Source organism: Lepidothrix coronata, unplaced genomic scaffold (assembly GCF_001604755.1).
Source record: "Lepidothrix coronata isolate B3197 unplaced genomic scaffold, Lepidothrix_coronata-1.0 Scaffold16, whole genome shotgun sequence".
In the NCBI taxonomy this organism is placed as follows: domain Eukaryota; kingdom Metazoa; phylum Chordata; class Aves; order Passeriformes; family Pipridae; genus Lepidothrix; species Lepidothrix coronata.
In genome coordinates this window covers 5,963,549-5,976,759 of record NW_016690196.1, presented here as the reverse complement: position 1 = coordinate 5,976,759, position 13,211 = coordinate 5,963,549, and the positions used below count along the sequence as shown (strand labels likewise).

General features: G+C 53.0%; 1 protein-coding gene across 4 annotated transcripts; it reads left to right on the top strand.

Annotated features, from left to right (window-relative positions):
* The first annotated feature begins 260 nt into the window (after window positions 1-260).
* GTPBP2 (GTP binding protein 2) lies at window positions 261-11,725 on the top strand. 4 transcript variants are annotated; one of them, XM_017806828.1, is made up of 13 exons: window positions 941-1,176; window positions 3,370-3,396; window positions 4,025-4,209; window positions 4,516-4,624; window positions 5,166-5,363; window positions 5,646-5,820; window positions 6,457-6,676; window positions 7,108-7,243; window positions 7,642-7,700; window positions 8,451-8,622; window positions 8,901-9,065; window positions 9,468-9,675; window positions 9,772-11,725. In XM_017806828.1, exons 1-12 carry the CDS (start codon window positions 997-999, stop codon window positions 9,663-9,665), a joined length of 1,824 nt encoding a protein of 607 aa, XP_017662317.1. In that variant the 5' UTR covers window positions 941-996; the 3' UTR covers window positions 9,666-9,675; window positions 9,772-11,725. The 4 variants fall into 4 exon arrangements, with proteins under 4 accessions (XP_017662319.1, XP_017662318.1, XP_017662317.1 ...); XM_017806830.1 differs by lacking the exon at window positions 941-1,176 and adding an exon at window positions 261-412 and having other exon boundaries at window positions 9,468-11,725; XM_017806829.1 differs by lacking the exon at window positions 941-1,176 and adding an exon at window positions 261-552 and having other exon boundaries at window positions 9,468-11,725.
* The last annotated feature ends 1,486 nt before the right edge of the window (window positions 11,726-13,211 follow it).

Below are 13,211 nucleotides of genomic sequence, written 5' to 3'. Positions count from 1 at the left end.
GACCGAGCGGGCTGGCCCTGCCCCGCGGATCGCGGTCCCGCCCCGCTGAGGCGGTACCGGGAGCGGCGGTATTGCTGCTCGAGGGATCCCCAGGAGCCGCTGCGCTGGCCTCCGCCCCGCTCCCCGGCAGCCCTTGCGGAGGAGCTGCCTTCGCCGCACCGCAGGGAGGCGGGGCCCGGGGAGCACGCAGGGAGCGCCGTGTTTGGAAACATTGCGCCCGCTGCCCCATTGGGTGCCGCCTCCAGCACACGGCGAGGGGAGGGCGGGCGCCTCTAGCAGCGGGCTGCTGTTGACAGCGTCACAGAGTGTGGGCAGGTGTACAAACACTGACCCAGCGCCGCCCGCCTCAGCGGATGCGGCAGAGGAAGAGGAGGTGCGGTAGCGGTGGAACTAGAGACTGGAAAAACACTCGGTGAGGGGGTGCGGCGCACAGCAGGAAAGTCTTTTGCTGTTTCTGCCGCCCCCCGGGTGGAGCACAATGCGTCCTTTGGGATTGCTTCGCACCGAGTTGCTGCCTCTGCGTATTCATGAGGCATCTCCGATGGCACACAGGTTCGAAAATGCACCAGTGTCCCGATGCCAGCTGGGTCGGGTGCCGACCGTTCGCTGTCAATGAACAGGGAACCCGGGGCTGTGCAGTGCCAAAGGGGAAACCTGCGGGCGCCGACAGGCCCCGGCGGGCAGGGCCCGGGGAGCGTCGGCATCCCGCGCGTTGTCCGCCGCGGCCGGCAGGCGGCGCGCCCTCCCTCGGACTCCAACTCCCATGCGCCCCCGCGGAGGGATCCTGCACGGTAGCGAGCGTGTCGCGCCGCGGGGCACGCTGGGAGCTGTAGTTTGGAGCGGGCCGCGCGCGGTGCGTTCTCGGCGTTGTAGGCGGGTGGGACTCGCTTTCCCGGGGCGCCGCGCGGCGGTCGGTGACGCCGGGGCGGCGGGGCCGGGCGGGGAGCGAAGCGGAGCGGGCGCCGCACCCGGGGCGGCGGGGCCGCGCTGGCCACCATGGATTCGCGGGTGTCGGAGCTGTTCGGGGGCTGCTGCCGGCCGGCGGGCGGCGGGGCAGGCGGGGCGCTGCGCGGGCGCGGGGGGGCCGCGCCCGGCGGCGGCGGCTCGAAGGCGAAGAAGAAGAACGGGCGGAGCCGGGGGGGCAAGGCCAACAACCCACCGTACCTGCCGCCCGAGGTGAGCTCCGACGCCGCCGCGTCCCGTCAGCCGCGGAGGGAGCGGGGTCGGGCCCCGGGGCGGAGGGATGGTGTTCCCACACACCCCCCGGGCTGGTCGGTGCCGGGGCCTCGCAGGTTTGGTCGCGGGTCAGGCTGGAGGTGCTGGTGCGGGGCCGTGCGGGGGTCAGGCCGGCAGCAGCCCTGGCAGGAGCCCTGGGAGCTGTGTGCCCGCCTGCCTCGGTCTCCCCTCCGCGCAGCGCTTGTGCCTCCGGTGACAGCGAGTTCCCGGCGCAGTCCGCCAGACCCTGTCCGCGAGTAGTATCCCACTGGCTGGCGTCCGTCTGTGGGCGCTTTGCTGTCTGGGAACGACATAGCTTCGGAAATAAAGCTTTGCACGCCTCATAGTCCCGAGCATCCCGTTCACATCTCTCCCTGAGAGAATGATCTGTGGGTCTAAATCGCTTTCCAGCTGCCAAACTCAGCAGGTTCTAGTGACTCCCTTCCCAGCTAATTTGACAACTGTTTTCTTACATGGGGATGCAGGTGGTACTGACAGGGTGTGAGACACTTGCCTCTTGCAGCAGGAAAAGGTGCATTGGTCGTAGGTGGGTGTGTGGTTCGCTGAGGCAGCTGGCACCGAACTAAGAGGACTGACACCATGGAGAGAGTTACGTTTCCCCAGACTCCATTGCTCAGCCCCAGTCAGTGAGCTTTCTGTAAAATATATAAGAGCCTGTGCTGGGAGGGAGCAGTCCTTCCACAAGACAAGGCTGTGACGCTTGGCAAGAAGGGAAAACAGCTCTTTGCTACTGTTAGATCTTCTCCATGGGCAGGACTGTGCCCTGCAGCCACAGTTTAGTTCTTGTTCCTTTCAGCTGGAGGCTGGACAGTCCTCTGTGGTTTCAACGCAGCTTCCTGTCACTGGCTACCCTGTGCAGTGTGTGCCCCAGCAAGTCTAGGCTTGTTGCTTTTCTGTTCTTCAGCAGCCTTGAAGGAGACCTACCCCCTTATTTAGAGGACAGTGCTGGATGTGAATGTGTTTTTCTTAGAACTGGAAAGGTGGTAAGAGAGGAAAACCTTCCACAAGTACCCTTTTCTCACTGCATAGCTCTGCTGCCTGAGAGCTGAGCTGACAATTGAGAACTTCTGTTGGCCTTTTGCCACCATAAGCACCGCTGTGGTTAGGAGCTGAGCTAGAAGGCAAGGAGACGGCTATTGCCCTCTGCAAACACATGCAAATAGGTGTTCAGAGGAAAAGGAAGTGCTTACTGTTGCCAGCCCCATTTAATCTGACAAAGTACATGGCTTCCTGCAGGCTCTAGCCCTTTCTTCAGCCCCTTCTCTCATACAGAATCAATGGGAAAATTACTTCAGTATTAGCTAGACATTGTCTTTGGATAGTTGGAGTGTGTTGTGGTTGGAGTGCACTTGAGGAGTACCTGGGCCTTTCTATAACAACCCAGTTGGGCTTCAGCCCTTCCTGGGAAAGTTTTTCTGAGCACATTGCATACAGACAGTCCCGATAAAGTCTGGTACTCCAGAACTGCCAGGCCAGTGACTAGTTTGCTGTACTTCAAAGAAATCATTACCTTGCTTCTTTATGTCTGTAGTCCTTTCTTGTAGAGAGAAGATACACAAGGATATGTAAAGGAGTCAATGAAAAACTAATTGAGTGAGGGAGGGTATCAGTGTGCAGGAGAGGAGGCAGTGACTTTTGTTCCCAGTCTCCTATTTCTGTGTACATTGGGTGAATGGAAGCTGCTGGATAGGGTGGGAGTGGGATGCTGTTGGTGGCATTTTGTGGGTCATGGACGGGTGAGGGGGGAGACTTTAAATCATATGCTAGCCTGTGCCTTTTTGAAACTGGAACTCTCTCTCTGTGTGACTGTTAGGCTAGCCCTATTCTTTACTGTCAGTAAAAAAAAAATCCCCCCTGCCCTGACAGTATTACCCTTGTGTTCCACTTTAGTTTTGTCCTCTGGTGTTCATGATGTGGGATGCAAACAGCAAGAACAAACCATAAGGAAAGTTCTAGTTGAGTGTAGGAAGGAATGACAGAAGAGGGTGGGAGCTAACACAGTCTCTTTCTGCCACTTTCTCCTCTCTCTGAAATCCTCAGCACGAGCTGCAGAGTATCTGGGCAGCTGGTGCCTATAGAAGTCCTCATGGGCACAGCATCTAACTCTTCTGTCTTGTTTCATTCTCTGACCAGGCAGAAGATGGGAACATCGAGTACAAGGTGAGTCTTTCTGAGGTTGGAGAAGGTCTTCCTCCCAGAGGGTTATTTTGCAGTGAGTAACTTCACCAAAGACAGCCTATGGGTAACATGGACAAGGAGGGGACAGAGAAGTGGACACTCTACTGAGGAACTACCAGTCATCTTCTTTGTCTCTGTGCCTAGCAATACCCAGTATGCTGAGCTTGAAGAGTTTGATCTCAGTACTCCTTTTTAGTAATCTGTTTTAAGAGATGAGGCCCACTGTGTTTTTCCTGAAATGTACATGTTTTGAGAGAGCTGCAGGTGTCCCTGATAATGATTTGCCACTTCCCTGTGGCTGCTCTCAGTTGCGCTTACTTGGCTCCTGTATCACAGATGGGTCCCCAGAGTGCTGTCTTTACCCCCACAGCAGGCAGGGTGCAGATCCCTTTGTCACAATGCAGAAAAGTTCTTCTGCCACATGTATGCACCTTGTGAAACCCTTTGTCACCTGTCCCATAGCTTCTGTGCAGACAGTAACACAGGCTATGGTTTCTAGAGGTGGGTCAGAGTTGGAAGCATTGCTTCATAGTATTGTGAGTTGCTGGCTTGGGCAATTAGATTCCCTCTGAATCCAGGCTGTGACTGGAACTACCCCTCTGTTAAACAGCTGAAGCTGGTGAACCCCTCACAGTACCGCTTTGAGCACCTGGTGACACAGATGAAGTGGCGACTGCAGGAGGGCCGCGGTGAGGCTGTCTATCAGATCGGCGTGGAGGACAACGGGCTGCTGGTGGGCCTCTCAGAGGAGGAGATGCGTGCCTCGCTCAAGACCCTGCGCCGCATGGCAGAGAAGTACGTGTTCCTTTTTGTCTGCAGGGCGCACAAGCATCAACAGCCTCCAGCAGAGAGGCTCAGCCCCAGGAGTCTGCTCAGTGGCCAGTGGCTCCATTCTAAAAAGCCCCTGTATGACTGGAATTCCTTCAGTCATGAGGCTGAGGAGGTTATGAAGGAGGTTATAGGGCTTTTGTCTGGAAGCTTGAGGCTCCTTGCCTGCTATCACCAGCTTTTATCCCACTCTCTTTGTCAACTGTTATTGTAGAGGTGCAAGATCTGTTGAGTACAAGTGTGCCTCACTCCTTCCCTTCATTTTTGTGGCAGGGTTGGGGCTGACATTACAGTGCTGCGGGAAAGGGAGGTCGATTACGACAGTGACGTTCCAAGGAAGATAACAGAGGTGCTTGTCCGAAAGGTGCCTGACAACCAGCAGGTAGGGACCTGTGACTTGGACATCCTCTCCTGCTGGAGACTTAGAGGCTTCATACAATCAGCTTCCTTTTGGGATGGGAGCCCAAACCCTAGAGGTCATATATTGGCCCATAGCAGATGCTTTAAAGAGCTGCCAGAGGGAGGCTTGATGATAACACTTCTTGTGTCCAGGACTGTGGTTGAGGCTGGTATCAGTGGGGGAGATTGCCTGGATCAGAGGTGAAAAATTATTTCATTTCTATGGTAGTGGTTCTGATGCAGGCCAGTGTGCAAACAAGGAAAGATTTAGAGGTCCTGCTGCAGCAAATGGCTTTTTTTGTGATATCAAAGGCTGGTGTGTCACATCACAACTCTAGAGTGTATCACGTCTGCTGGGCAGTGGTTTGCTGGGTGCAAGAGCAGAATCTGAGCAAGATTACACTGCACAGTGTCCCTCATCTAGGGATGCTCTCTGAGGTGCATCTCCACTGCGATGTAGTGCTCATGCACACACAGCACAGCAGTGGTTAAGTTTCATGATTTCTCTCTTCTTTTACCTGTAGTTCTTAGACCTTCGAGTAGCTGTGCTGGGGAATGTGGACTCGGGGAAGTCAACACTCTTGGGTGTACTAACACAAGGAGAGCTGGACAACGGGCGGGGCAGGGCACGCCTCAACCTCTTCCGACACCTCCATGAAATCCAGTCAGGAAGAACGTCAAGCATCAGCTTTGAGATCCTCGGCTTCAACAGCAAAGGAGAGGTGAGGGGAGTGGGCTGCTGAACTCAGAAAGCTGGAGGAGAGTAGGACTACCCTCCTATTACAACTGTGAGTGGGACATGAGAGAAGAGAGGTGCCACAGGTCCATGTCCCTTAGGCTGAACCTGAGTGCTACTTGTCGATTTGCAACAGACATTGTATGTTACACCCATGGTGGATGATCTCTCCTTACTGATTCTCAGATCAAAGTGGGTAGATAAGAGCTGGGTTTTCTTCACTTCCCTGCTGGGGCTGCCTCTCTCACCAACTCTTTATGTTCCTCAGGTGGTAAATTACAGTGACTCCAGGACAGCAGAAGAGATCTGTGAAAGTTCTTCCAAAATGATCACTTTCATTGACCTGGCTGGCCACCACAAGTATCTGAAAACAACCATCTTTGGCCTCACCAGCTACTGCCCAGACTTTGCCATGCTGGTGGTTAGCGCCAACACTGGCATTGGTGAGTGTTGCTCTGCCTGCATGGATGAACAACAATGTGTGAAGAAAATGGAGAATGGTGGGAGTGGGTTCTTTTTTGCTGCAAACAGTTGTCAGAAGAAATTATTAGTCTGGAAACCTTTACTGATTTCTTGTAAGCCAGTGTGTATGAGTGCCTGGGAGGGGAGTAGAGCTGGGATCCTTTTACCAGCTATAGACCACATTAAACTGTATCCTGGACAGAAAGGCTTTTTTTGGAATTTGGGGCTATGTTTGTCGGAAAAGAAAACAACTTTGACATATACTTAGGGGTGCTGAATCCTGAAGCCTTGTAAAAAGGCAGCTGGAGTTCTCCCACATCTATCTTTGACATTTTTGTGGCTGTTTTCTGGCAAACTCTAGCCCAAGAATGAAAACTGCTGCGTCTTTTTGAAACAACCAGATCAATCACAAAAATTCTTTGTGGTTTTTATTTTTCTGGACTGATGTTAGGTTTGTTTTAAAAGAGTGATTTTGCTTTTTCTTTGCCTGATGGACTATGCAGTTACAGGGAAATCTCGAGAGTGGGCCTGTGGGGTGGCCAGGAGATGTAGCCGTGACATAAACAAGCAACAGTGATGACTGCTGCTGCACCTACGCTCTCACTTGTCTCCTGCAGCGGGCACAACGCGAGAGCACTTGGGCTTGGCCATGGCCCTCAAGGTCCCCTTCTTCATTGTCATCAGCAAAGTTGACTTGTGTTCGAAAGCCACCGTGGAACGGACAGTGAAGCAGCTGGAGCGAATCCTGAAGCAGCCAGGCTGCAACAAGCTCCCCCTGCTTGTGAACTCAGATGACGATGCTGTTACTGCAGCACAACAGTTTGCACAATCTCCCAAGTAAGGCACCATTCCTTTCTTCTTCTGGGAGCAGGCAATTCAGACAAGGCTGCCATGCAGAGCTGGGGAAGGGCAACCACAAGGGGAGCTGACCAAATCTTGAAAATCTCAGCTCCTCATCAAGCTTCCTACCTTTGCATTCTCCCAGAAGGCATTTTCCCCTCCCAGACCTTTTTCTGGGCTCTGGGACAGAAGGTGCCCAAGGCTGCACTGGAGTTACTTCTGCATGACAGAAGTGTGGGCTGGCAGGGGATTGGTGCCTCAACCAACTGTTGAGGCAGGGGTTACTGCAAAGCTGTACCTAGCCCTCGTGTTTTAGCCACTTATCACTGTAGTCTCTGTCCTCCTGCTGATCTCAGTAGATTCAGAATCCCAGAAACCTCCCGCAGCTTCACTCTGGCCTTCTGCTTACTTCTATTTGTGTCTGACAGCATCACCCCAATCTTCACGCTGTCCAGTGTTTCTGGGGAGAACCTGGATCTCTTAAAAGTCTTCCTCAACATCCTCCCTCCACTGACCAACAGTAAAGAGCAGGAAGAATTAATGCAGCAACTTACAGAATTTCAGGTGCGTAAGGGTAGTCTCTGATACTGCAGTCATTGCTGTGCCATGGGAGAAACTTCTGGGGAATCTGGACACCATGGGTAGAGATGTCATGAACTCCCGGACTACTGGAAGACATTAAGGAAAGGACTCGGTCCTTGAGAAAAATGTGGCAGGCTGGGCTGTGTCCTAACCAAGGGCTATCTGTCTCAGGGATAAGATTGTTTCTCTGATTGCCGCTTAAAAGGCAGATATTCCTCTAATGGGAGGGTAGTGGGAGCCGGTTAAGCTCCTAGACGGTGTCTGATGACCAGCAGAGAGCTCACCTCCTTCACACAAGGGGAAGGCACCTTGTCCTCATTTCTGGAGTGCTGTTTCACAGCTGTCTGTCTGAGCAGCTTATTCTTGTTGCCTTGCTGCAGGTTGATGAAATTTATACTGTGCCAGAGGTGGGGACTGTTGTGGGAGGAACTCTGTCGAGGTAAGTGAGGCCAGGCAGACAAGTGTGGATGTGAATGGTTGCTGGAGTTCCCTCAAGGGTAGAGTGCCCCGCTGCAGAAGTGGAAGCTGGGTGAGGCTCAGTCCCAACTGCTGCCAGGTGACTGGGCCAAGTGAGGGTAGAGCCCTACAGGGTGCTGGGAGGTGCCATGAGCAGACCATTGGTCACATGGTGGCAAGCAAAGAGTCTGCCCTAAAGTTGCTGGATTAGGAATGTGTTGTGTTGCATGCTGAAAGAAGGCATCCAGGAATCCAGAGTTGGCAGAGGTTAGCCATGATCCCAAGGCATTGCTTTCCTCCTTCGTCAAGCAGAGGGAGGGAATGTAGAGGGCAAATCCTCCCATTCCAGCAGGGGTTAACTACATGCTTCCCCATGAAAAGGCAGATGTCCCTCCATGTCCGGTAGCAATCAGAGCACTTTGGCTACCAGCACATCCACACAGACCAGGCATCATCTGAAGTCTCTCCACCAGAAACAATGCAGTGTGGCAGAGCACTGGGGGTGGAATGGCCCCTGTCTATACCTGGGACTCTTGGGAGTGATAGTGTGGCTTTTCCTGCTGTAAGAAATCCCTGTTCTCACCAGCTCTGTATCCCTGTTAGTTGGTCCCGGATAATAGTCCAAAGACACTCACTTCCTTGGCGCTGGGGAATTTGTGCAGGTTGATCTTGGAGGGTGAAATGTCTTTCTTGTCTCCTGATGAACTGTGTTCTGCTCTTTTGCCCTGGGCAGTGGGATCTGCCGAGAAGGGGAGAACTTGGTGGTTGGTCCCACCGATGATGGGAAGTTTCTCCGGCTGAAGGTGTGCAGCATCCAACGGAACCGCTCTGCCTGCCGTGTGCTGCGGGCTGGGCAGGCAGCCACTCTGGCCCTTGGACCCTTCGACCGCTCCCTGCTGCGCAAGGTGAGTCCTGCTGTTGCCAGGTTGTTCACTGGTCCAGTGGGCAGGACTGGAGGCTTCCCTGGAGATCCCCCATTGGAAGGGTGGGAATGAAGTAGAGATGTTTGCAGGAAACTTGCTGGAAGGGGAGGAAATGGCCAAGCTACAAAGTAGGATGAGTACAAGGCTGAGAATGGGATGCAAGGCCCAGTCACATAGTGGAGACGTGTCTGTGGTTTTGTGGGCTGTTCAGAAGCAAGGGGACTGGCCCTACCTAGTCTGAGCTTTGGGTTGTTCTGCAGGGCATGGTAATGGTGAGCCCAGAAATGAATCCCACCATCTGCTCAGTGTTTGAAGCCGAGATCGTGCTGTTGTTCCATGCCACAACTTTCCGGAAGGGGTTTCAGGTGACGGTGCATGTGGGGAATGTGCGACAGACAGCTATCGTAGAGAAGATCCACGGAAAGGTAGGCCATAGGAAGGAAGGGGAGGAAAATGAACCTTCCCTGTGGGTTTTTTGGGGATTCCACCATGCCCTATAGTTATTTTGAGAAGCTGTGTCTCTTCCTAGGAACACACTCCATCCCTTTATCCTGCCCCTTTGGTTACTTTTCCTCCCAACATGTTTAAGAATTCCCTCCCACAAAACAAACAGCACGATGAACTACAGCAAGACTGTGAATAGAGGTGAACTCTCCACAGCTTGTATCTTCCTGTCCTTCCATATGCGTACAGTAATGGGAAGGGCTCAAGCCATGCAGTCTGAGGAAAGCAACCTGCTCATTTGCTTCATCTTACCATCCACATGCATCTCTCCTGCATGCATTGATTTGGGAGGTAGGTCTAAGCTCTCCCGTTTTTCTTTTCAGGACAAGCTGCGGACAGGAGAGAAGGCAGTGGTCTGTTTCAGGTTCATCAAGCATCCTGAATACTTGAAGATCGGAGCCAAACTGCTTTTCCGTGAAGGAGTCACCAAAGGTATTGGGCATGTCACTGACCTCCAAGCCATCACCACCAAAGAAAATGGCCTGGAGGAGTCCCTGGGGCTTGGACAGCTGAGCTTCTGACTACCAGTAGGTCAGAGAAATCTCCACTCACCAGCACCTGGGGAGAAGGATGGGAGCTCCTGTGGCTTTCTGAGCGATGCCTGGAGCTGCTGCTGTCCCATTCTAGAGTGGATGTCCCTCCTCTGCACTGTGAGATGGAGCCTGGGAGAGTCTCTCGCGTTCAATACCGTACATGGGGCAAGTTAAGCATGTTCTCCAGATCGCCTGCAGCTCTCATTACCCTGCCCTTCTTCAGAATAGATCAGAGGCACCTGCAGACCTGGGCAGGCAAGTTCTGGCTTTGTTTACTGTATGAAAATTGGTGGTTGGGAGGAGCAGAGCCCTTGAAGATGAGCAGTGAAGGGATGTTTTCCCATCTCTGACACAAGATTTGGTCCCATTTCTGCTCTCTGAGCACTGGGTTGATAACAGTCCTCTCCCAAGTCATCCTGCAGCACAATCCTTCTGGGCAGAGGATGGAAGAGGCCATGCTGCCTACTGCAGGGGCTTGGCTGAACCTCTCAGAATGCATTCAGGACACTTTTTAACCGTTTGAATCTTGGTTGGCTTTAATCTGCTGTGTGTCCATTTGTGTGTTGGTTTTGCATTATTCCAATCTGAGTGTCTTACTGTTGGACAAATGTCATGTTCCTCACTCACATGTACACATTTCTTCAGCATCCTGCTTTCTGACTCCTAGGAAGCTGTGGCTGCTCTGAGTGGCACAGCCTCCTGAAATAATGTCATGAAGACAGTTTGTACTTGCATCTGTTCCTTGCAGCAGCTGAATGGGAGGCCATTCTGTGGAGCAGAGCAGGGCCTGGGCCTGTGCTGGTGTGAGCAGGTTGTTCCATGGATGTTCAGCTGACGGTGTCATCTGCACATTGGTAGCAGTGGTTTGCAGTGGGCTCCCTGGTGTGGCTTTTCCCAGCCCAGCTTGCTCCTCACACGCTTGCCTTAATGTGTGAGGAGGACAGGCTACACAAAACCGGGTGACTTATGTTGTTTAGATGTGATTTGACAGTGGCATGATTATATTTCTGTTTCTCCTGGAGGAAGAATTCCTTTCTTTCCCTTGCCACTGGGGGTTGTTGTCAGAGGAAAGCTGATGTTGCCAGCAAGGACTCTGTACGTAGAGTGGAGCACATTTGTCTCCCACTCCCTGTTATGCAGCTCTCCTGTGTAGCCTGGAGGATGCAACAAGGTCTGTAAAGTTGTACATAGGCTTTTGGTTTTATTGTTGACTGTTAGACCAAATGTGTCTGCTGTGAGCAACAGGTCTTCAGCCAGCCCTGCCACGTGGTGTGGTGGCCTGCTAGCCCTGACCAAAGAGAAGGGCAAGGGCCTGTAATAGCACTTGGACACCCAAAGATCCCTTCTGCCATCCTGAGAGCAAGTTCTGCTTCTGGGCTGCTGGCACAGGCACTGGCTGTGGGGCTGTGCAGATCTGTGGGCATCGCAGAGCCGCACTTTGCAGTGGGAAGGGCTCTGGCAGGTGAGGGGGGGGGGCTGCACCCTGCGAAGAGACTGCTGAGGCGTGGGGAAGCCGGTGAAATGGTGGTATAAATGAAGGGAAGGCAGCTCAGGAGTGACCTGTCCCTTGGAGGAAGCACTGATCCAGCTGAAACCTCTGCTGCATCCCTATCAGCCCAGCAGTGAGAAAGGAGCTGCTGGCTCAGGGTCACTGCCCAAGAAGGATCCCTTTTTTCCCATCCTGGCAGTGGGCTGGGTATTCCAGTGACACAGTCTTTTCACCAATGCCTGCAGGCCCCAGCTGCCAGTCTTCCCTTTGGTGCTAGTGGGTCACAAAGAAAGCTACCGGGGAGTATGGGGGGGGAACTCCAGCTCTTTGCAGCAGCCCTGGTGTTTTCTGCTCCAAAGTGGGCATGGGGTGCTGTGACCTTTTCTGAAACAGCCAATGGCTGGTCTCACCTCATCCCTGCCATCTGTGGCATGACTGTTCTTGGTGCCATGCTCTTCATAATTGCTGTTTTGTTGTCTTGAATTTTTCTAATGCTGGGGGTTGTCCCTGTTCCCCAAGCATCTATATATAAATGTACAGAATAAAGATGTTTTATTGAGCTTGCTGTCTGAGTTGTACAATAAGCGAGGGTGGAGCTGGGCCCTTACCCTGCTGCCCTTGGGGCTGAATCACAGTTGGAGATGACTACCCTTCACCCGTTCCTAAGCTTCCTGCATTCATTCCTATAAATACCAGTCCGTGGTGTGGAAGGAATGCACGCGCGCTGCTGTTTACAACCCTGCGCTCCCAGCTTATCTGAGTAAGCCTGGGCGTGCAGCCTGAGGCGACAGGCAGCCACGTCACCCTGAGCACAGCACTTCGGGCTGTTGTGGGCGGAACCGGCTGTGGTGAGAGCTTCCTTGCAGTCACAAATTCCCCCAGAGCCTAATTAAAGAGATGCTTTCTAGGGCACACATCTAACCTAGATGGTTTGTTTTTAAAATAGCTTTGACCTTATCAAGGGGTTTGTGACTGCCTTCTCTCCATAAGAACAGGTTGTTCCCTTGGGAAAAAGCAGAGGCAGGAAGGCTTCCCTGTGGAGGGTACCTGTGTCACTGAAGGGATTTGCCTCTTCTAAACTTGTTTTTGTGTCAGGTAGTGGCATCTGCAGAGTCTGGTCCTGCCAGATACTTGGGAAATGAGACGTGCCACTGTCACAGGAGCGTGAGGCAATCTTGCCAGACTTGTTGCTGTTTCTCTTTATGTGAGGACTTAAGAACACTTGTCACTTTGCAACCTTAGGACTGTCATTAGTGGGAGTGACTCCATAATTTCTTCCTCTGCTGATTACCAGCAGAGCTGCATGCACCAGAATGAGCTTCTTGTGCTTCTTGAAATCTCACAATTGTGTTGTCAAGTATGAGACACACCCCATCCCTCCCCCAGTAATGTAGCACCTTCCCAGCACAGGCTGTCAGCTGGAAGGAGAGAGCAGCTCAACAGCTGCAGTTAGGATGGTACAGTCCAGAAAACAGCACATGCAAATAGAGCTGCAGTTTGCATCATTATCTGCTGCCTCAAAGGCTCTCCTCCCCCCTTCCCCGAGGAAGGGAAGCCTGCAGCTGACGAAACTCTCTGCTGCCTTGACGTGGCACGTTCCTTCCCCCTTCCCTAGGAGCCAAGTTCAAATTATTGGCAGCAGTGCTTCTGGCGAGCTTCAGGCAGCTTGTGGTGTAGCACAGAGCTGAGCCCTGCCAGGCAGCTGAGGGCAAGCACTGCCTTTGCCCTGGAGCCTGTCCCACCCTCTCTCATTGCCTACATGTCCCTTCCACAATGTTCTGCTTTGTTGGCTGTGTAATTTGTGGGGCGCTGGGGCAGCCACTCTGATGTGAACTGTGGCCCAGAGAGCTGAAAAAGTCATTTGGCAGAGCACAATCAGAACAGGTACCTGTCAACAAGTTGCATCTAGTATCACTCAAGAGTCTGGGAAGGAGGAAAAATGTGGTTATACGCTCTTTCTTTGGCAGAGAAGAGCTTTCACAGTGGGCTGTGTGACTCTGGCATGTCCCCTTCCAGGAAGACTCTAGCAGTAGACTGTTTATGTG